This window comes from Aquila chrysaetos, chromosome 18 (genome assembly GCF_900496995.4).
Source record: "Aquila chrysaetos chrysaetos chromosome 18, bAquChr1.4, whole genome shotgun sequence".
Taxonomy (NCBI): domain Eukaryota; kingdom Metazoa; phylum Chordata; class Aves; order Accipitriformes; family Accipitridae; genus Aquila; species Aquila chrysaetos.
The window spans coordinates 3,841,716-3,865,899 of NC_044021.1; the positions used below are offsets into that span (position 1 = coordinate 3,841,716).

A 24,184-nucleotide genomic window follows, 5' to 3' on the forward strand; every position below is an offset into this window, starting at 1 on the left:
AACTTTTTATATCTGGGAAAACAGTAGGAGATTGTTGGTGAGGAGCTTCATTACTTTTATTTGTAGCTAAATAGCTAGCATTTTGATTTAAAGAGTATGGATTCCCTGTCTCTTGCCATGAGACAGTCTTCTGCCCACCTCTCAATTCTGTTGCTTCTGCTTTTGTCAACAGAAGCTTGAAGATTGTTGGCTGGTTAACTTGCTCATGATTCAAAGCTGCTTGGTGAAATAGTACAAGTTGCTGGTATTTGTGGTAAGCTGCAGTCAGGAGCAGTCAATAGCATTATGGAGGCACTTATGACTGCTTTCCAAGGGGACTTTCTGTGACTGGGAGGGTTATTATCTTGTGAATTGTTGTTAAGCATGTGCTAATTGCACTACTGTACAAAGAGGCTACTGGGAGTAGTGATGATGCACCCAAGTTCTGTCTGATAGACAGCACACCAGAGCTGAAGAAGCTGAGTAGTGTAATCATAGCTAGTGGCTTCACAGGAAGAAAGGAGGAATATGTGGGCTGTGTAATGAAATATATGTTCCGTTGCTTTGTTGCCTTAGGTAGTCTAATGCTTGTAGAATCAAATGGCATTAGGTAGCCAGTTTTGATTAATGATATTCAGCACATGTTATCCTTGATTTTTTTCACCTGCATCTTCCTGTGGTATTAGTCTGGTCATGAGACAAAAGTATATGCCACAGTGACCCTCTGGAAGTGCTTGGCAGGGGATGAAGTAACCCCTATAAAAATAGGGTTTCAGTGGGAGTAGTATGATGCTTACACAACACAGAGGTTATTTTGCATCTAGCAGAATTTTATTTGCTCTTGTTTATAAAATTTCTCAGCAACTACTGGCTTAGGGGGTATTGTGGCTCTTTGAAACTGGTTGAGATCCAACAGCGTTGAGGTTGAGTCTGTACTAATTAGCATGGTTTGTTTCCACTCAGGTGGTGTCTTCAGTCAAGGTGCTTAGTCTCAGAGCACAGGGTTCACACCAAAGTTTGGCTTTGAATGGAATCTGCTGTGGTCTGTAAGCCATCATCAGACAGACATTTCATAAATTAAAAAGGCTGGTATTTCTGGATCTAAGCTGACCCTTGAAATAACTGAGCACCATCTGCTTGATGATGCATATATTTCATCCATTCTGGACCAGAGCTTGATCATGCTGGTTCAGAGCTGGTTCTCTTATCTGTGACACGGTTCACCTGCAATCCCCAGTAACTCATATACAGTGATATGAATTACTATTATTTTGAAAGTGCTAGTTGGCGCAAAAACTGTTAGTGTGAGGGTAAATAAGGAAGCTGTCTTCCTTTGTCTTTAAGATTGTTTGCCGTTATCAAAGCCTGTGAAGGTCTCCTAGAGGGTACTAAAGAGAGCTCTGACCAAGTGACAAGCTGGGAAGCATTCTGTAGGTAGAAATTGCATGTACTTTGGGAGGCAAAAGCTGGAAGATACTCAGCGGTTTAGTTTGTAGAAAGAAATCTAAATCCTGAGTCTTGTATCTTAAAATTACTATGATTTAGAATGTGAAGATTCAGTGTAAATCAGAAGTTACTTGGAAAAAATACTAAATTTTACTGGCTGAGTTGTGGCATATGGCTTGTCACAAAAGTGTTGTCACATCGAACCTTGGGTTGCATGCTAGATAAAGGCAGATAGGGATACATCAGGTCTGAGTTACTGGCAAACAGCTTGTTAGAACTGCATGAAATGCTTTCCTAAATCCAAAGAGAAGGCACTATGCAGTAGCAACAGGTCTACCGAATTTTATCAGACAATGGAAATGTAACTTGGGCATTTGGGGAAGGAGGAAGCTGTGCATTTCTTAGCTACGATAGAGTTCTCCATCTGAGATCCTTATGTCAGCGATAAGCACAGTCCAGGAACAGCTGTTAGTGTTCTGGCTGCAGATAGCATCTCCTGTCTCCTAATCCATTGTACAGTTAAACCTGGAAGCCAGCTGAGCACTCTAATACCTAGAAGGGCAGTATTTGAAGTAAAAATACGCCTGCACTGTTAGCAGTGTAGAAACACTAATACAGTGCTAGTGTGTGGGGAATCGTTTTCAGTGGCTCAGTGACAATTAGTAAATCGGCTTTTCTAATCTTGCAGTTGAAATTGTAACAGGGCAGAAAAACTGCTAGCAAATGGGTAAAATGGTTTAAGCTTTTAGCATTAGTTCCTGTAAAAGGGTAATGGATCCTTGAAGGAGGGAGGGTAAAGGGTCTCATTTCTTGGTTTTAAAAGCATGTAGAAGGCAGGTGCGTAGTCTTCCTGATGTAGATGGTTTGGCTACTTGGAGATGCTTTAGATTGACTAGCAGCCTGCCTTGTTCGAGTGGGACTAAAGATTTGGCAGTGTGATCAAGAGGAAACTTCTTTTGCTTTAGGGCTTTGAGAAGCCTTCCCCTATTAAATGACTTGAATTACAGAGAACTGTAGGGAGAAGTTAGCCATGGATCAGTTCTTCATTGCTAGGGTAACTTTTTATCACACTTCTAGCTATTCGGAGCATACTACTGAGTGATTTGCTTGGTTTATTTGCTGAGTGCCCTTAGAAAAGTCTCTTCAAGGCACTCTTACTTGAATGAATTGCCGCAGCTCTTCATTTCAATGCCTTATTGTTCATGTTGCTGTTTTAATAGGGGAACTTTGACGGGTTTGCAAGTAGGTGTTTGAAGATGTTTGGAGTAGGTGGGGTTCTCCCTTATCCCCTGCTGTTTAGATTTGTTTCAAACTTTTTGTTCTAGGTCTTATAATTGAGTCAGGATAGTGATTTTAACTGGGACAAATTAGACTTTTGTTCCATTGTATAGGCCAGGATACTGAAGTTCTTAAAAAGAAAGATTTTGTTTAAATAGATACACTCGCAAGGACAAAATGAGATTTGTTGAGTTTCAGTGTAGGGTCATCTTGTTCCCTGTAGTATGAGGAAACAACAGCAGAAATAAACATATATTTCTGTTTAAAAAAAAAAAAAAAAAATTATCACTCAAATTTCTGGCATTGCATTATGTTCCTAGAATGCACAACTGAAATGGAAATTTATGAATAAAATTAAGACTGGAGCTGTAACTTATTGTAATGGAGGGGAAATCTGAATATGTTATACAAAGGTTATTTTTAGAATCAGTTGATCCTAAAAAGCTGACAGCTTTTTCTACATCAAGATTATTTTAGTCTGAAGAAGGAAGTAATGTATTTTGTTAGTAGAACAAGCCTGGTGTGTAACTCATATTATTGCCCGTAGGAGTAGTTTCTTCTGTTGCACTACAATTTCTCCTTTCCTCCAATAGGGAGGTCTTCTCACAGACTTAATATAAAGTTTGTGTTTGAGGGATTTTAGATTTGATGTAAATAAGAAGATACTCTGAAATGTTTCTGCCCACCCTTTCTGAAATGAGAAAGTTGTCAGGCAAGTAGGAGACTACAAGTCTGAGGTCAAATATTAGCTTGCATGGTAACCTGGAAATAGAGGAAAAATGAAGAAACACAATAGTGTTTGTGCACTAGTGAAAATCACTAGTTTGTGAGCCTAAGACTAGCTAAAAACATGGCAGAAACAAACCAAAAGCAAAACCACCCAAAACAACCACATCACAGTTTAACTCTTTATGCTGTCGCTCAATATATTGCCAAGCAGCGAGAGTGCTGTGAAGACTTGACTCAAGGTCTGCCATCTGTTCTCACCCCAACACCTTCAGTTTCGATGCACCTCCTTCGTGCTTGACCTCTTCTGCCTCTCCCCTCCCGTAATTCCTCTCCCCGGCCCCGCATCTCCACTGTTTCCTTAGCATATTCTTCCCTTGCCCGGATGGAGTCACACCTACAGCCTTTGCCTTGGATGCTGCTGATCGTTTTCCTGGTGATGAACAGGAGCGGAGCAGCAGCTGGAGGTGGCTGCACTGGTTGCGGAGTTAACCACCATCCAGCGCTGCATTCTTCTCCTCCCGTCCCTTCCTCATGGCTCTCTTTCCGTGCTTGAGGGGGACAACTTCTGCTGTGGCTTTGCTTTCAGCTTGACAAGCCGTTCAGCACTTGGTGGCCTCATTGCAGCATAGGGGATACATGTGTAGGTAAAAGGACTGTAAGGATCTGCTAATGGTATACTGGTTTGAGGGCTGTGAGGCAATCCAGGGAAACTACATAGGGCATGGCCTTGTGATGTGCAGGCTTGATGTAATTCTGTAAAGAAATAAAGCAAGCATGTGGCCCAAGATTTTGTGCTTTTTCTGCTATTCCTATAGGTCTCAAAAGAATCTTATTTAAACTTTGTTGTTTTAAGTTTCTTACAAGGTGTTGAAAAACTACGCTCAAATCTTCCCAATAGTTCTTGGTTTTAATTGTGCTGCCCTAAAGTTGTATGCTGCTCAGCTCTAGTGGGCTGCATGTAGATACTGTGATCACTTTCCCCCAGCCTCTGGTCATCTACTCTTATCTTTCATAGAATAAGAAGAATCTCTACAATTTTTCTTTGCTACTTGAGGAATAAAAGGTTTAAATACAAATTGTTGTGATTTCTACTGACTAGTAGTTATTGCATCTTTGTACCAGTAATGTAGAGTTCCAAAAATTAAGCGACAAATATTGTAAACGGAATACTTGCAGGCATTTGCCAGGGAGAGCTGCAAGTGCATTTTAAGCATTGTTTTAAGGTTATTGTTGAGTTAAGTATCCTAGCTGAAGTGACCTGCAGGGAAAAGCATTCCAAAAGCCTCCTTTTGTGACACTGGTAGGAAAGCTGTTGGCAGGATTTGGTTAGCGTAGGAGACAAGAGTGGGGCGTCAACTAAACCAGCTCCCATAATTTAGGGTGGCAAGAAGTCTTAAAGCTGATTGGGCACTCAGCAGAAAGAGCCTGCTGAGAAAGAGGATAAAAAGGATCTTCACCTTAGGCTATAATTCAGTTTGCAATTTGGAAACAGTGCCAGATTGAACTTCCTGGCCGCTCACGCTGGTTCCTATGCACGCTGGATTTGAACAAAACTGAGTTCAGTGTAAGACCCTCCTGCCTGCCTCCCCCCAGTCTTTTCAGCAGATTACTCTTTGGCTGGATCAGTTCCCTGCTGCTTTTCATCACGCAGCTGCACAAATACTTCTGTTGGCACAACAGTGGGAGCAGTGTAGGGGCAGGAATGAGCAGCTGGGGACACGGGCCCTTTAGATCAGCTTAGGGATCCACCAGCCACAGTCTGCATCTTCGCTCCGGTTAAGGAGAAGAAAAGTCTCATGATGGGGCTTGTCTGAAGGCTTGACTCCCAGCTCTAGGGGTCTGCATGAGTAGTTGTAGAGTTTTAGCTTGTGCAGGCTTCTAAAATATCCATGTATTTCAGCTGAATCCCATTTTAGGTGGAGGAGCCTGGACATCTGAGAATGCTATACTGTGTCAGTGACTTTATTGTGCCTTGATAATGGGTTGAGATGCCCTCTGTAAGCATCGCTGCAGCCCTTAAATGAAACTATCCGTGGCATGCAGAGGGTATTTCTAATTCAGTCTTGATCATCTGCTGCAAAATGTCCACAAATGCTCGTAGTTCCTCTGCAGACAGAAGGGAGCATTGGCTTCATTTGAGTGCTTTCCTTTTGCTTATCTGGCTGAAAGCTGACTTGTTTAATTGTGTGGAGTGTGGATAGCTTAACTTGTCTGAGCATTGATGGGGAGTAGAGACTGTTTGGGATTGCAGCACTGTTGAGTGGAGCAGATAGATGGGATCTAATTTCTTCTTGCTTTAAAAGTCCTTGTAGGCCATGCCTATTAGGGTGAGGTCTGGCTGAGTTCAGCTAAACAAGCTATCCATTACTCTGGCAATTGATGCATTCAGATAAGATTTCTTGATAATTGATGTCACCAATAACTTTAGCGGTAGCAACTGGCATTAATTTGTTTCAGCACCATTGGTGTCCAAATGCTGTGTTGCCATTTTGTTTCTTTAACACTGATAGGGCATTAGGGGTTTTATGCTTTTTCTGTTAGTGTATTCTTGCTTTTTGCAGTAACTAATGAGTGGAGAGGCATCAAGGGATGAAGCTAAAGTCAGAACAAGTTGGTTTATCAGTGGGCTGATTATAGAGAAAGTAGCATGAGAGGACAACACTGAGATATGGAAAGTAACATTAGAGCAACTGACAGCTTAGTATCAGCAGGTTGAGTGGAAGTAATATGCAACATGGCAGGAATATGGCTAGTCAGGTACCCAGTGAAGAGGCATCTTGCAAAAAAAAGAACCATTCCCAAAAAGTTGCTTGTGATCTTCAAAACATGAATGGCTTGTTTAATTGCCTGTGATAGCTGAACTGTTGCATCGCTTTAGCTGGTGCTTAGGAGCTCCTTGAGAGCCAGTAGCTGAAACACTTGCTCTGCTCTCAAAGGGCATTAACTTTCTGGAAATAGGTTTTAGAAAGAATGTTCCATGTAAATTTTAAGTGGGCTCTTGAACGGTATCCCTACAGTGATGCAATATGTATTTTAAGAGACTGACTCACTTTTGAAATACTGCCAACATTCTGCAAAAAGGAAGATCTGAGCAATATTATCAGTTAGAAAATATGTCTACAGGGACAGTTAATAGCAGAGAAATTTTTTCCCTATAAGATGTATCTCCAATAAGCAGGGTGTTGTCTGAGGATGAAGCTCTACCTACCAATGTATTTAGCATTCTTAAAGAAGATGAGCAGATTTTTCTAGGTTGGTTGGTTGTTTTTTAAAGAGATTTCAGGGGTTTTTAAAAAAGAATTTTGAAAGTAAGTTGTTATTGAAAAAGTATGGAAAACATACTTGAGAAATCCAGTCTGTAAATACAGTCGAAGCAGACAGATGAAAACTTGTATGAAAGCTGTTCCAGCAGGAGCGAAAAGCTGCCAGGGAAGGTAAGTGACAGGATCTAACTGCAACACACAATGCACAAAAGAAGATTGGACTCCTTAGCAGTGCTGGAAAGCTACTCAAGTCAGTACATGAAACAAAAAGAAAAGCTATGTCAATTAAGCTAAATTCTGAAATTTAGCTCAAATTCTGTATTTCTGCCAGCCTGAAATGGAAATGAAAGACAGTTTTGTTTTTTGTGTTGTGTATTAAAGCAGGAAGCATAACTAATGCTGTTACTACCACATGTAGTTTTAGGTGTGCATACTGTCTGAGTACTGGCCTTTTGCATTTACCTGAGCTCTGAGCTGAAGCAGTTTGTGGCTCCCCCGTCACTTTATGTTCTTGAGTACTATGGGGATAAAGTACGCAGTTTCGGCTTCGTGTCCTATCCAGTGAATGGTTCATGGACAGTTCTTTTGACTGTGAAGCCTCATTTTCAGTTAAAGGTGGGAAAGGGAGAAGATGTTGGTGCTGTACTTAACGACCCAGAACTGTACCCCCGTTGTTATTAATAAAAAGGAGAGCTGTGACAGCCTTATTCCCTCTGATCAGATATTTTCATGTCTTCCTCATTTCCTTCTGTGCTAAAACCAGCTTAAAAATCACTCTGAGTAAGCTTTCTTAGGCTGTAGTTCAAAGAAAAATAGATAATAGCTATTTATAATAATCAGACCAGTTAGATGGAAGATGATGCCTGCTGATGGTTAGATATGTATTGGTGAAGACAATGAAAATTGGGTGCGGGGCAGGTGTGTGTGTGGGGGCAAAGCGGTGTTTCTTCTTATTTTCCCTGCCTGTTTATTATACCTGCAGTTCATGACCTCTGTAAGTTCCTTGAAATGAGAATGGTCTTCGTGGAATTGTTGACATTTGGGCATTGAACTTCTTGAACTCTTATGCAGTGGTATGGAAAACTGAAAAGATAGTTGTCTGTAAAGATTTCCTCCTTGTACACAAACGTGTAGGTAGGGAGGCAAATAGAAAAGCTGAACCAACATGTGGACTGTGGTGTTACGCTTCTGTACCAAGATGCTGGTTTGACAGTTTTGCCTGTTCTTTATCAGTTTGCATCTGTGTATCAGCCTCCTAAGCAAAATTCTCCGGAATCTTTGTTGTATTTGGAAGCTTATGTCAACATTAGGTTTGAGCCTGTTATTGTGAAGGGAGCTCTGGCTCTGTTAAGAGTGACTCAACTTTCTTCAACGTGTTAAATGATCTAGAAGCCCTGTGAGAACTTGACGAAAACCACAGGAACAAATGTTGTGAATGCTTTAAATTGTCTGGCAATAGTAGAAATTTGTCTCTTCGGATGGGCAGGCTGACAGTAATAAGGATGGATTCCAAGGAAAACCAGATCTCAACTTAATAGTTTGGATGCTTCTTTGATCACTTCAGTGCCAATATGTAGTTTGGTAGTGTAGGCCTTGTTTTACTTGCAGTGTTTCAGCCTAGCTCGAGTAGATTAAAGCTGAATCTATCTAGATAGCTTAACTGTGCAAGCCCTTGACTGGCCATATCGTGAGAGGAACAACAAGCAGTTCTTAGGATCTTTTAAGTCTAAAAAGAAATCTTTTAAAACTGAAATAGGGTGAACTAAACAACAGTGGCTACTGCTACCTCGAGAACAACTATGCTTGACGTATCATGTTAAGGTGCAAGCTAAAGCCACAGAAGATGCTAACAGTTCAGAATGTGTCGCGGTGTGAAAGACTTTTAAAACCATAGTAGGAGGCAAGGACTCGAGTCTCTGGGCCTCACTGCATGCCTGGTGGGTTTCCCTTTGCATTGTTAAACTTAAGCTTGCTGCTGGTCCTGCTGACTGATAGGCACGTGTGTGACAAAGCTGGTGTTGAGTCAAGCTCATGGCTGAAGGTGACTGAGTTGTTGGAAGTCTCTGGAGCAGTCACTATGAACACTGTCAAGTAAATAAATGGCCAGTTCTGGAAAAATGAGAAAGGCTCAGGGTCCCTTCTGTATGGTTTGTGGCCTGTCCTATAAACAGACTTTTGAACAAAGAAGTGACAAATAATGTGTGCAAAAGCCAACTTTGCCCCTGGCAGAAATCTAGGTAAATTTTTATTTATTTTTAAATTTTATTTTTATGCTGGAGTTCTCTGGACTAACTTGCTACTATGGCTCTGGACTCTAAGGTCTCTGATGGAAAATGGATGAAGTGTGAACCCTCTTCGTCTGCATGCTATACATATATATACACATATATACATATGCCATCACTAATCATCAGAGTTCTTTTTGGGACTTAAATAGAAGAGCTTAGAATGCAGTTTATAAATAAATGCTGTTTATCAATTGAGTGTAAGAATGTGTAAGAAGGAAGAACTTTGTGAATGATAGATACAGGCAAGAGGTGCAAAACTGTAAGTTTATAAATGTGCTTTCCACCTGTTCATAACCAGTAAATTCAGTCTTAATGAGTTTAAACTTACACCCAGGCTTTAATGTGTCCTGTGTAGCTTGTAATGAGGAGCTTTTTCATCTTCGCATACGTCAGAGAATTTTACACGAAATCCATTTGCTTAAAAGGAATTGTTGGCTGTCTAGTTCAGTTGGGAATTTATATAGCTTGTCTAATGATTGTCTTGGTGAAGTATAGCAATGCCTAGAAAGGTGCATGCTGGCTATAGGTCAATAAAAATGCAGGTCTTCACTAACCTTTATAAATGACAATCCATGCAGTTCTAGTATTGTATGATTCCCCCCCCCCCGCCATCCCTCGGTGAAATTTCAGAAGTTTTTCAGCTAAAACACAATGGTAAGCCAAGGAAAAAAACTTGCTAATAATTCAAATAGAAACTATTGGGGGGTGGAGGGGGTGGAATATATTTAGGTGAAGCTCAAAGGTAGGTGTTTGATTTCTCTTTGCATCCTTTTTCTCATGTGAACTCTTTGAAATGGAGTTTGTGTTAACTCAGATATATCTTTGTATAAGAATTTGTCATGTTTAAATACCTTTGTGGATTGCTTTTGATCAGGTCTGACCCTCTCAGTTGACTGGTGAAAGCTAGGATGTGGAGTTAATCTCTCTGGTCAAGGAGTTAGAATGTTTTTTTCAAACCTCAATTTACCTTAAGGAGTCTTGGATTCCACAAAGTCTGGGTATGGGCTAAACCAAAATCAATTTATTAATTGGTAAGTGGGCATTAAGAAAAAAAAAAATCAGTCAGTTCAACTATTAAGTATTTTGGAGAAATGTGAAATCTTGTTTTGACTGGATAACCTTTTCCATTGATGCAGGGGCATGAGTGAGATGCTCTAATGTGTCAGAGTGAAATGAAAGCATCTTTCAGCTCATGGCAGCATGATTGCATGGCTGTTAGCCTGTCTAAAAAGATTTGCTCTCTGTAGGTTTGCTTACAGTACATGCATCATTTCACAAATTGGTGCAACTGGCACAACTACCTAAGGCATAATGTAGGCCAGTAGCGGTGGTGGACATAAAGGCTAAACTAACCTCTTGGCTCTTGATGTGCTTGATACCACCAGAACTGTATTTAAGTTATGTTACAGGTTGTACTGTGTGCTTAATTTGTGAGTGTGGAAAGAATCTGCGTAGTTGTCAAGTCAACCCCTTTCTGGATGATTTAAAAAGTCCTTTAAGTTGATAGTTCAAAGAGTCTGTACTTAGAAAAATCGGGATCCTTTGTAAAGGTTAGGAAATGATGGTAAGAGTACATAGAAGCTTAGTATTTGACTGCCATAAAGACATAGGAAAATATTGTAGATTCTAGTTGAATTCCTCTGCTTAAAAAAAAAAATAAAAAAACCAAAATAAAACAAAATCAGCAGATCTTTACACTGTGAACATGACATCATCTTGAACACGGGCGAATATTTGATAAGGTAGAGAATACCAACGGCATTTTAGCTTAGAAGTTTTTTAATTTAACCAAAGATTTGGTTAAATGTCATAGAAAATTTGCAGGTGTGTTTGTAGAGAATTTTTGCATGTTTGAGCAGCTTTCCTTGAAAAACTGGGAAAGAATTATGTAGACCTGTCTAAGTGTACACAGAATTGTTAAGCATTAGTAATACATGCTCATCTGACATGCAGAGCTGAATGTTAGATAGCATGTATGTTGTGGTTGGGACTTCACACTTCAAAATTAGTCTCTGAAAGTTCAATTGAAGTGTTCTGCATGTTATGTGTTTCAAGATATTAAAGAACTTTCTTAGTGTAATTTTTACCTCTAGACCTAAATTCATTTTCTCTGAGTAGCAATTTGACACAAATATTTATGTTTAACTTCATCTCTGTTACAAAGTATAAATTTTGCCAAGAGGTTTTTTTGGGTGGGGGAACAGGAGAACTCCTGAATTGTTTTTAGACTACACCTTATGCCCTTGCCACAAGTAGACACTTTTGAGACATTTCTGTTAGTTTATGTCCTTATCTGTTTAAAACAAACAAACAAACAAAACCTTGCTGATTTTTCTGAAACACATCCAGAAGCAATCTCTTATTGCAATTTGATCTGAAATTTCCAATAAAAATAGTTAAACTGTTAAACAGAAGAAGCTTTTAAGGCAGGGAGACCATTGACAAATTCAGTTGCAGTGTTACAAAGATCACTGCCATTCTGGCTTTGCTTTTCTTAATTCTGCAGCATTACTGTACAGCATGGTCTGGTGGCTGATGTTAATTTCCAAAGTTAAATATATTTCATCTCAATGGGATAGAAGTTAAATGCCTTTCTCGGCTCCATTAAAATCTTTTGTGAAGGTTAAATAATTTCTGTATATGTATAGAATCCTATTGTATATAAAAGTAATTAACTGAAGTTTAATCTTCAGGATGCTTGAAACACTAAATGCAAGAAACAATGTCAGCATTTATAGCATTCTTACAGTTGACAAACAAGTTTTAGAAAACAAGTTATCATCAACACGTTTTTAAGTCAGGTCTGATATTGAAGTTTGGAAATATTTTAGCTGGACAGAATTCATATTTCCAGTTATATAACTTCTGCAGAAGAGATGCATTTCAGTGGCAAGTGAAATAGATTTTTTTTCTTTTTTTTTTTTTTTTTTTAAATAAATTGAATAAATGTTTGTGATTAATGTGGTGAGCTGAACTCCTTAATGTGGATTATTGTGGTTTTAATGGAAAGGAAATTAAATGATATTAGTTGCAAGTGGATGAGAAGGAAAGCTAGATGGTAGAGAAATTTCTGCTGAAACAGAAGGTTCCAAGTATCCAGAAGGTGGAGGAGCCTAACCTGAAAAGACATTTGAGTTCTTCATTTTAAAACAATACTGTATGTTGCAGGCAGGATTGTTGTGCAGGGCTGACCTGATAGTTTGCTGTCAGTTCTCAAGGAATGCAACTAAACTAGGTGTTTAGTCCATCAGATGAGCACTGTAGATGAGGCTATGGTGATTTGTTGGTTTGTCATGTTTACACTTCTGTGGACTTGAAATGCATCAGTTCCTCTAAACATATAACGAGAACGCAGATACGGGCAGTTTGATGTGGCTATCTCTGTTGAACTGGGAGTTTACAGTGTGAAAGCCCCTGCAGCAGAGCAATTGGAGTAAGCAAGGTGAGCACCCTTCCTTTGCTTTGGGCCAGAGTCTACAATTGCTGCGTTGTAGGGGTTGCCACATGATGGAAAAAGCTTCCTTTGAAAAACTAAACTGAGAAATGTTACACTATGATGATCTCTTGAGAGGGTGGAAAAAGTTGAGTAATGAAAGGAAAGGTGTATATGTTCAGAGCTGTAATAGTATCGTTTCACTGACTTCCAAAAATTCAGCTAAAAGAAGTAATTTTTCATGGGTGGTTTGTTGAAGGGGTTTCCGACCTGAAGCTTGTAAGCATGTGTTCTCTGTGATAATCAAACTTGCCAGCTATAAATTAGTTGAGGTATTTGATCACCTACAATGAGGAAGGATTTTCCCAATACTGAATTGCAGTATTTGGAAGACTGAAGTCTTTCCCCTGTGCAACTTGGCAAGAGGAGTATGAAGCTACTGGAATGAAGTGCAACTAAACGTATCATAATCATATTAGCTTGAAGTGCTTGTGTTAAGCAGAAGCATCAGTGTAATTATGCTTTCTGTGACACCTGCGCTGATTAATGGCAATGTAATTACGAATGGCAGTATCAGAGTTGATCCAGCTTGGGCTCCTACTGCTGTTTTACTTGTGGGAGTAGTGGAAGTAACTGTGGTCAAAACCAAAGCAAATGCTCTGTTTAGCACCTGACTTCAGTTGTCTTTAAAGAAGAAAGTAGTTTCACCTATTTGTCAAAATGCCTCTTAGAAGCTGTTTAACTTTTCTTTCAGTCAGGGAGGATAGATGTGTTCCTAGAAAGATGATTTCTTGTGGGCTGTAGTTTGCGAGCATAGCATTTTTGATCTAACCATCCATTACATCTATTGTATTTCTCAACCTCCCAAGTAGAATGCCTTATTTGTCTAAAAATTCACTACATTCCCCAAACAGGCTATGACTGTATCTGTTGGATTTTTGGCTTGTTAAACTTAAATATGCAAAAAGGACACAAACAACATTTCACACACACACCCAGGATTTGCCGGTTTTCTTGTCAGAATGTTTGAAATTACAGAGAGCTGCTGTTCTCTCTGTTAACCTCTGGCAGAAGATTGCTAAAGGGAAGTGGATGCAAATGGCTAAATTGTTGGGTTTGCTTTGACAGGAGTGAATAATCTTATGGTAATTTATGATGTTTTATTACAACCTTCTACATGACAGGTTGACCACCCATGTTTTGAACTTGATGATTCAGTGGCTAGCTCAAGATTTAATTGTTAAAAACATTGCTATGATTTAATGGTCAATAAAAGAATCTTTAGATCTTCTTTGTATATTTACAATGCTAATGCTTCCTCTGTCACTTTTTCTTCAGAGATAAAATTATAGGCCTATGATATTGTTGGCATCTTTTCCTATTTAACAACTTGTTTGCTGCAATCATCTAGATTTGTAACAGGAAGGTTAATAGTGTGATAAATAGATGGGTTTTTCTGAGATGATTCACTTGAAGAGGAAAATAACTCAGAACTTTGGATGCTAATATGCAATCCTAACAGTGACTTTGTTAATATGTTCATTTAATTTTGTTTGCATAAAGGAGCTCAAAGTTTGATTGCAGATGGTCTCCAGTCAGAGAGGTTACTCCAGCAGAATTAGAATTGAGTTATTCCACCATACTGAAAATAGTGCTATTACTTATCCCACCATTTCCTGTAATTGTTCCCTGTTTTAAGGATAAGCGGTATTCTGGGTGTTTTTCAGTGAGCAAATAAGAATACAAGAATGAGAAGTACATTTAGGAAATGTATTTCTAGGTTCTCAGTGGTAACTGTACAAAGTTGATCTGTAGACTGGGATTTTTGGGACAGGTTGTGAAAACTAAACAGTAACAAGGAATGTCTTGGTGCACAATGAGATGGTCATGTTGTACCTGCATCGACAGGCCCAATTATAAATTAGACTTTAGGAGCAGTCAGTTCAAGGGGAAAGCTCTTGAGACAGTGAGTTACGTGAAGTCCAAGAAAGTTCATGATATCAGTTTATCTGCAAGAAAAATGCCAGGTAGTAACGCAAAGGAAAGCAAAAGTTCAGCCAGAGTTGAAATAAGAGGTGGACATCGAGGGCAACAAGAAGAGCTGCTGCTGCTACATTAACAGCAGAAGAATAAAGAAGGAAAAAGCGTGCCTGCTGTTGAGTGGGGTGGGTGACTTAGTTACCATCAACGCAGATGAGGCTGAGGTACTCGATGCCTTCTTTTCCGTCAAGAAGATCTACCAGGTCTTTGTACCTACAGACAGGATTTGGGGAGGAGAGGAATGACCAGTAGTGGAAGAGGCTAAAGTCAGGGAGCTCTTGAAGTCTTGACCCATGCAAAGTCCATGGGACCAGGTGGGATGCATCTGAGGGTGCTGAGATCTGCTTGATGTTAGAATAGCCACACTCTATCATCTTTGCAAAGTCATGGAGATTGGAGGAGTTTCTGAATGACTGGAGGACGGCAAATGCTCCACCCGTCTTCAAGAAGGGCAAGAAGCATTACCCAGGGAACTACAGGCTGGTCAACTTCACTTTGGTCCACACAAAAATCGTTAACCAAGTCCACTCGGAAGTCAGCTGTGGGCATGTGAAGGTGCTGCTGTTTATTGGAAATAGCCATCATGGGTTTACCAAAGGTAAATCATGCCTGACCAACCCAATCACGCTCTGTGATGAAATGACTGGGTCTGTGAATAAGGCAGAGAGCAGTGGATATGATCTCCTTGGATTTCAGCAAGGCTTTTGGTGTGGTTTCCCCACAGCAACAACCTTGTATTCAAGTTGGGACACTGTGATCTAGATAGGTAGACTGCTTGTTTAGTGAAAAACTGCCTGAATCGTCAAGCTCAGAGGGTAGTGGGTAATGAGTCATCTGTACCTTTTGCAAGTGGAGTTCCTCTATTCTGAGCCCTGTTCTGTCTCACATCTCGATCAGTGACCTGGAGGAGGAGACAGTGTACCCTCGTTAAGTTTGTGGATGTAACCGGACTGGGGAGTATAGTCCATATGCTTGAGGGCAGGCTGCCATTCAGAGGGACCTAGGCAGGGTAGAGTTATGCGCTGACCTCATGAAATCCAACAAGGACGATGCAAAGTCCTGCACGTGGAATGGATTAACTCCCTGCATTGATAAAGTCTGGGGACTCAGTGGTTGACAGCAGCTCTGCGTAGAAGGCCGTGGCTGTCCTGGTGGACAGTAGGCTAAACATGAACCAGCAGTATGCTTTGGCAGTGAGGAAGAGTAACAGCATCCTGGGCTATGTTAACTGGAACATAGCTAGTAGATTGATCTGGTGAATTTTCACCCTGTGCTCAGTATCTGGAATATTGTGTTGAGTCCAGCTGGTGAGCCACCGACACTGCTGGGTTGGAGCCATTGCCACGTAAGGGGGGCTTGAGGTAACTAGGCTTGTTCAACATGGAGATGGGAAGGCTTCAGGGGACCTAATAGTAACCTTCTGATACCTAGAACTGGGAAGAAGTCAGGGTCTTTATGCGCGTGGTGGGAGGAGCAAGAGGCAATGGTCATGAACTGAAACATGGCAGGTTTTCACTGTAAGGGTAATTGAGCACTGGGAATGGTTGTCCAGAGAGGCTGTGGAATATGGCCCTTGGAGGTTTCCAAGACCCAACTGGATTAAACCCTGAGCAACCTGGTCTGACCTCAGAGCTGATGCTGCTTTGAGCAGGAGATTGTACTGTGGGCCTCCCAAAGTTCTTTCCAGTCCAAGCCATTATGTATTTGGACGCACTATCCAAGTTACACAGAGCCAACAGGAGCTGCTTGGTCTTTCAGGGTCCTAAAATGTTTCAGGTGCCCTTGTAGTACTTACCTGAGAATTTTTGGATTACTTGTTTGAAGTTACAGGCTTCTGTTCACTTAAAGGGTGCAGAGAGAATCTGAATATCCACTAGCATCTTAAGACCTTAAAGTATAGTTGGTTAAACATAGGTCTAAAGATAGCAGTAAGGACAGCATAAAGTACTGGCTGATGTTGAAATTTTGTTTCTCCAATTGGGTGAGTGAAGAAAATTTATCACTTGGAAAACTGAGGCAGAAAAGGGAACTCGCTTCTACGCTGGCATCATGGATGTAGCTGCAGGACAGCGCCTGGTGAAAGGAAGCAATCTTAAGAAAGAAATGCAGCAGGTGGAGAGGAAATCATGGACTACTATGTCAGTGAAGAACTGTAGGTGAAGACATAAATCTAAGTATCTTGTTATGTTAAAAACAAATGTCTTAAGACTACCCAGTTTAACTGCTTACAGGTCCTTGCTATCCTGTATGCTTTCCTGTGCAAGTTTAAGCTACAAAAGTCTGACATGTAAACATTAGCTCTAAGGGCAGGATACTAAAGCTGCAGTTAACGGTTGTGACAAAAGGATACTAAAAATCCCAAACTTGGGCAGCATCACAACCCTGCTCAAATTCAGGTGGCTTTATGCATGTAGGCCTCTGTAAAGTTAATTCTGCAAACTGCCTGAATGTTAAGTGTGTGGAATTTTCCTAAGGTGAAGTGTGAGATGTGTAGTACTATGAGTTATAATTGATTTTCAGATATGCCAGCACTGAACGGATAGTTTTGAGCAAGAATATGCTGAGAATTAAATTTAAATAGGATTAATATTAAAAAAGACTTGGAGAATGAGAATTGCTTTTATGACTACTGAAGAGTTTACCACTTACCCCTAAATCCAATTCTCTCTCAAGTACTCATGTAAACTAAAAAGAATGATTTAGAAATTTAATTAGGAAAAATGAAGCTGTAACTTATAACTCCGTGAATTTTATCCTGCAATGATACTTCAAGAAAAAGTAGAAAATGAGGATGGGGATGAGATTGTATGAAAGGATACAGAAAACGAGGACAGTCGTCAGTTAATAACGTTTTTTTTTTTTTTTTTTTTTTTTTTACTCTGCCCCATGTGCTTTTGTTTTCTGTAGGTACGCAGGCTGTTAGAAGACCGTGTGGCGTTGTGCCTTTGCGGGCTGTCGGGGTGTGCCGAGGAGCGGGTGACCTGCTGCTGGTGGTGGTGGTGGTGGTGGTCCCTCAGGGTCACAGGCAGGCGCAACTGGACGCCGTCCTCCCTGTCCCCATGGTGGGAGCACTGGGGCTGTGCCAGGCAGTTGCTGGGGAGAAGTCGACAGTTGCAGGCCTGGCCCAAATGTGCCTGCCGTTGCGAATGAAAGAGTTCCCTATGTAGCCTGTGTTTAGCGTGGAATTAGGTAGTGTGTATAGGCTGCCTTTTTTTTTTTTTTTTTTTTTTTTTCTTTCTCTCCAATTCTTTGGGGGATAATTGTTTCTTTGATAGGTTTACCCACACGATATTGGTGAGGCCAGCGTGTAGTACTACGTAGGTCCTTACTGGCCTGTCACAGTGAGTTGCATTCATATTCAGCAGTAAACCCTGGCATCCTGTTATAAGTGGAATTGCTTACATAGTTGGCATAGTCTTACTGAAGTAATTGCTGATGTATGGAGCAGTGTTTCATGGCAAAACACTCGTTTCAAGTGCCTGAGTCATGTTAGAGGCATGTTGTCTGGAAATGGCTAAAAGAGATTCCTTGTTGGTTTCCTTTGTACTCTCATTTCCTGAAGAAGAACAAGGGGGGTTAGTAATTTTCCTTTTGTGTAGCAGACTGACATGGAATCGCAGTGGCCCTCAATGAGGACAGCCCGTGTCCGATGTCTGTCAGGAAAGGTATCAGTGCTGCAGATTGACACGCTTGCTGTGACACAGATCAAATGTTTTCCTGTTCCTATAACTAACTGTCAGTGACACACTTTCTGATACACACATCAGGGAGGCATTCTGTTACGTGGTGAGCACAGGCAAAATAGTAGAAGAGGATCCTGTCTTTCTTGATTTGCTCAAAAAAAGCTTTTCCTACTCATACCACTTTTTTAATGAGCTAATCTGCTGTTAGGCACTTTAATAAACTCATGCTGCTTTGTTTGGAAGTCCTGGAAACAAAAGGCAAGGTTCATGAAGTATTGGCAAATGTATGCAGAAATCTGGAAATTATCTGTCTTGCTCCTAGTTTTGCTGTACATGCTGTTAAACAAGTCTGTGGAAGACCAGTGCTGACAGGAAAGCTGGAATATTTTCTGCCCAAATGCTTCTGCCGTACAGAACAGCAGTGAGTTATATGCCAGATTACAATGAGAGAGAAAGGACTGTCTTAATTTGGGGTCGTCATCTTAAATGTCTTTGAGTTCTTTAAGCACCAAAGTGGCAATGTCTAATTTAAAGCAAATAAGCATATTCCTTTTTTTTCGGTGTAAACTGGGTAACTTAGGTAATGCAGAGGCCAAATTTGAATTCAGCTTTTCCTGAAGCATTAAGACAACAGCCTGTGAATAAGGCTTAAGTTGTAGCCTGATGAGATGTGGCACTTCACCAGAGCTGTCGTGCAGTAGAGACGTTGAGTCAGTTTGCCTAGAAGTGCTCCGGTTATGGCCTGGATTTCTTGTGCTAGCACGTGTGTGCCCTGTGTCACTGTGACACACTGTCAGTCAGCCTTGGAAAATGGCAATTAAACTGAAATTTTTACTTTCTTTTTAATATCTTCTGTTTGCCAACTCAACCCAGATGAGCCAGTTTCTTTTAACTGAGTGCAGTAATCTCTCGTACTCACAGCTGGCGTTAAGCTTAAATCCATAGGTCATGTTATTATTCAGGTATGTTGGCTTTTTCACTAGAGATGATGAAATAATGGAGCATTACATATCTTTAAGGTGAAATCAAGCAGGATATTTTGTTATTCTCCTCTGTAATTTATCTTACGTTTTATCATCTGGTGCTGTAGGCAGGAGTTGTTAGTCCCCCTACTAATGCTTAGTTTGTTCTTAATTAAATTGTTGAGGTAGAGCGTTATCTAAATATTAGGTATGTGTTATGTTGAAATGATAAATTTATCAGTTAATAACTGTTCACCTTATTTGTTTATATCTGTAGAGTAGTAACTAGACAGAATAATGGGGTGTTGATAGGGGTTTTTTAGTGTTGTTATGGAAAGGATTTTCTAGTGTTTTAGAGATCAGGATAAACTCTAAATGTATCACTTCAGTTTTAATTTTCTAAGACAGTGTGTATGTCAACTTTCATTTAGGTCATGGCAGTATATTCTTCAGGAGGATAAGTGTTTCAGAAACTGGGATGTGGATGTTCAGGGATAACTGAAGGATTCTGTTTCATGTAAATATAAGCAGAGATGAAATGATTATGGAAAAAATTCTACATTTTGTTATATATTTATGTGGGATCTCCTTGCTAGCAAATTCTCATGTACACTGAAGCTTTTTATGTAACAAATGTTTATTATTGTACCGTGATGATTAGATAGTAGAATTCATAAAAACAAAGCATAGGATTAAGTTTACAGATGATCCAAAACCAAAAAAAAAATGGCAGATCCTTGAAGTTGACAGCTTTAAAGGTGGCAATAATAACTGAGAATTGCTAGTGAATGTCTAGCTAGTGTTGAATTTCTACAGTTGAAACAGTAGGCCTGTGTTCAGATGAGCGGGCATTGCATTGCATATTTCAGGTTTTGCTGTTTGTGGCGTACGGTATGAAGGGCGGCCTAAGTCCAGACACTCAGGGGGTGAACTCTGTTGCTCAGTTTTATTGGAATGTCATTGCCTAAAGCACAAACATTAGAAAGTTCAGATTATTAAACTGAAATTTTAAATAAGGAATTAGAAGTCTTATTCATAATCATTTGCTTGTCATAAATAAATATGTAAAAGATATTTTACTTGCAATAGTGGTCCTTTCTATTGTTGAGTTTTGCAGCTATAAGATTTCTAGTGCATGACTCCAGATTTGTATGTAGCTGGGGTGGAGACTGTGTTTTTAAACTGTCCTCCGATCTGGGAACAGTTGCATCTGGGTATTACATAGGATTAAATAGCAATCGTTGTCAAAGCCTATTTGGTAGTAAATTCGGGCAGAGCAACTGTTAAGCAAACTGACAGTCAAGCAAACTGCACAGGCAGAAGATACACATTGACAAAGCTGACTTGGATTTTGAACATGTACTTTACCTTTTTTCATCTGACTGCTCAAACAAGACTAGTTGAAAAATGTTTTGACTTGGAAATAGAGCTTCTTGGAGAAGATAGAAACCTAGCAGTTATGGAAGCTGTATCAAATTCACTTGGGTCTTGAACTCAAATCTGAGTTTTGGAAATCAGGATTCATTTTTCCTAATAAAGGGATAAGGATTTAATTTGCCGTTGTTCCCAAGCATCGTTTAGTTTATCCATTCTGTTGGCCGCAGGCATATTGAGCCTCTGGGGTATGAACAATGTGTTCTCATAAATGGGATACAAAACAAAAAACTGGGGTACTGATACTTCTGAATGGTAAGTCACTTGAATATTTCTTGAACTTTGTCTTGTAATGACATGTTACTGCATAATATTAAAAATTAAATTGAATGTGTAGCTATAATATGGTAGAATCCTCTCTACTTATATGTTAGTTAATGACCTTGTAAGATGGAGAACAGAAAACATAGCTATGGTGGGTGAAGCTTGACAGTGCTTCTTGACAATGTGTCAAAGCAATTCTGTATTCTTTTACTCTCCAAATAGATGTGGGTAACACTTCATGTTTTAGCATGATGTAAGTGATAATGGCAGCTATGGTATTAGGTGTCAATCAAAATAGTGTGCTTGTAATATTAGTCATCTGCTGAAGGGAGCATAGATGCAGATACTGAGCTCATTATGAAGAAGGAATGCCTGTGGTGTGTTCAGGGCGAATAGCACTTGGAGTAAATGAAGATGATTCTGGAGATAAGGATGTACACAGATAAGCTAATGGTTACCTGTGTCAAAATAGCACCGGAACAACTATTCATTCAAACATGATCTTTGAGCCAGTAGCAACACAGTTGTTTTCTTGCTCTAAAGCTGCTATTCTGGAGAGTGACAATTCAGAGGATGGCATTGTAGCTGACTAGTGTAATGCAGTAATTCTGGCTTTTGTAATTTGATCCATAACCTCCAGTGGCTTTCCAACAAGTGCTCTTTTCTGCTTCAGGTTAATTTTATTGTAATGCAGGGTTTCCATGATACTTCCCTTAAAAATTTCTTTATCTCTTTTTGGAAACAAGGACTGCTGAAGATCTTTCCCAGTTGAAGACTCTAGTTGGCATATGACATAGAGTTAGTTACCTTTGCTTGGGCTGGCCACAGTATGTTAAAAATCAAACTCACAGCTGACCTTCTAATGTGTGGTACCCTTGAATAGAAATATATGGGTGCAGTTGCTTTATCTAACTTAAGTCATCTTCTGTTTGTTTCATGGGCTGGAATTTCAGAACTGGATCAGCTCCATGGTCTGGTACTAGAGCCAGCTCTTAGTCTTCACTAGTATGCTTCTGTTCTTCTGTACTTGTAAGTGTGCACAGATACCAGGCATGTATTGAATAAGTAGATCATATTTTGTCTTCGTTTTTTGATTATAAGTTTAAGCATAAGGGACTCCTTTCTTCTTTTTCTTTTTTTTTTTTTTTAGTAGTTCGCATTATACGTTTCTTTTACTGTGTGATACGTTGATTTATATTAATTATAGGCAGTCACTTTCTTAGAAGTTCAGTAAGTTAAATGCTTTTCTTGGACTAAATACAGGCTCTCCTTTCAAGACTATTCCACAATTGAAATCATTGAACGGGTTTCTGTGTACTTTACAAGTTGGTTAATTTAACTTGGGTTTTGGAAGAGAACTTGCAGAGTTTCACTCAGAGGTAAAATACTGATGATTCCATAAACAATTTGTCTAGATGCTTGTTTAAACACTAGATTGCATTTCCTTCATTTAAACATAGATCTGATTTAAGGTAACTTCTTCAATCATAGATTACTTTGTCAGCCTTAGAAAGTTGTTTTTTCTAAATTCAGTTGTGTTTCTTACAAATTCATTGTGTAGCTGAGAGATTTTCATGGCTGTTACTATAAAAGTATTTTGTATTGTTTGTATCGTTGGAGAGCAAAATAGCTCTCCAACCAGCTTATTCAATGTTTTAAAGTTCATACTCTTTTGCTCTTGATGGAGCAGTGTGTTAGGAAGAAGGATGCCTGTTGATGTCCCTGTGTCTTCCTGTTGGAGATGCACATACCCATGTGGATGGAGTGCCTCGATGTTGACCTATAACTGTCAGTCAGTCTTCTCTTAAGGAAGGCAAAGATGAGTATTTCAACTTACATTTTTTTAACAATAGCCAAAATGTGCAAAATTGGTTACAGATATTTGACTTACGTGTGTAAGTCTGTAAGCTCTTGCCTTGAACCGAAGGGTTGTTTTCTTTCACCTTGTATTTACCTCAACTGTCTGTCCTGCTTTAAATTTGTATTTGGAAGTCTACGTACTTGCCTGTCTTGGGTGTTGGGTTGTGTTTGTGAAGAGTCTTTTCCTGATAGATAGTCTCTTCCATGGTAGTCTTAATAGCCTTTCTTTTTTGAGGTCGTGTAGAATTCTATTTATGTTGAAATTTTCCTGTATATCATTCTCTCTTCTCCCTAAAATTGAAACTTCCCTAAAATGGTTTTCTCCCAGATGACATGTCCATTTCAGCGGGGAGATCTCTATTTGTTCAACTTCTTTATTTTTAACCAGTTTGTCAATGGACAGCTGTACTTGATAAGCAGTATTTAATGGATGGGAGCCTCTGTTCAGACTACTGACGTGGTGGTGGTTAATCAAACTAAGAATCCTCAGCCTGCTTTTTGTAATTACCATAAAACTCTGGCTTAAGCTGGCACTGCTACCAAAAGGGAATATTCACTCAATTATGCCCTTGATGGTGCGATTGCATGGAACTTGACAGAACCCATTCCTTGGCTTGTGCTGTGTGCCAGTACATGTACGCACACAAGTATACCCCCCGCAATCATTTAATGAGCTGTCAATAACTGTTTGCACAGGTGTCTGTACCAGAAAATTAAAATACCTTAGTTTCATAGTGGACTTCTGAGTTAGCACTTGGATTAAGGCTTAAGGCTTAACAGTGGAGTATCTCCTTTTTGGAAAACTATAAGTAACTACAAGTAACTTTCCTCTAGGTCTTCATGGTTAGTCCACAGACTGCCAGTAGTTACTTCCTGCCTACCCTAACTGTATCATATTTCATTAATATGTTTGATAGAAGGAGTTACAATGCCTGGTATAATTAAGCCTTTAATTCAGTTGTAATCAGCTGGTAGGTACTGATAGGCTAACAAGTAACAACACGGGGCTGAGCTGGTAAGATGGAAGCAGACTGGAAGGTTTTACTTCCTATCTGGAGGCTCTGTAGCATTTCTTGCTATAATTGTAATTAAGAGTGATTCGTTTTTTTGGATATTGCAAAGCAAATATTCAGTGGAGATAAAGGGCTGTTGCTCAGAACCATCAGCTATTTCAAACCTCAGTTCAACAACAAAAAAAAGGAAATCACAATAAATGTGACTGTCACATTTAATTAGAAGTCTTTGTGAGAAGTCAAAATTTTAAATACCAGTATCTTTAATGTGGAATAGTATGCTCTAAATTGGAAAGATCAAAAAAATCCGGTAAGGTCAGGGAGCTTACATCCATAGAAAGTCATTGAGCCAAGAGCTTGAAGAATGACAGTTCAAAATATCTGGATGTAAGAATAGTCATTTGAAAAGTGATTTTAATGGCAATCAATTACCGAAAGAGGTCAAAAGCAGGCCTTGTGTAAGGATGGGATTATCTCGCATCTGCTAGCGACAGGCTGCTTTGGTAGGCAAC

The 24,184-nt window shown here is 39.7% G+C and overlaps 1 protein-coding gene across 5 annotated transcripts in view; it reads left to right on the top strand.

The window, feature by feature from the left end:
* Window positions 1-24,184, top strand: part of TRIO (trio Rho guanine nucleotide exchange factor) — a 257,834-nt gene that overhangs the window by 36,060 nt on the left and 197,590 nt on the right. Inside the window, exon 1 of one of the 5 annotated variants that reach the window (XM_030041603.2) lies at window positions 20,688-20,790. The exons of the other annotated variants lie outside the window; for them this stretch is intronic. Within the exon in view, the coding sequence (XP_029897463.1) occupies window positions 20,733-20,790 (58 nt within the window). The 5' untranslated portion in view covers window positions 20,688-20,732. Of the gene's footprint in view, window positions 1-20,687; window positions 20,791-24,184 lie in introns of those variants that run through there. 5 annotated transcript variants of the gene reach the window in all.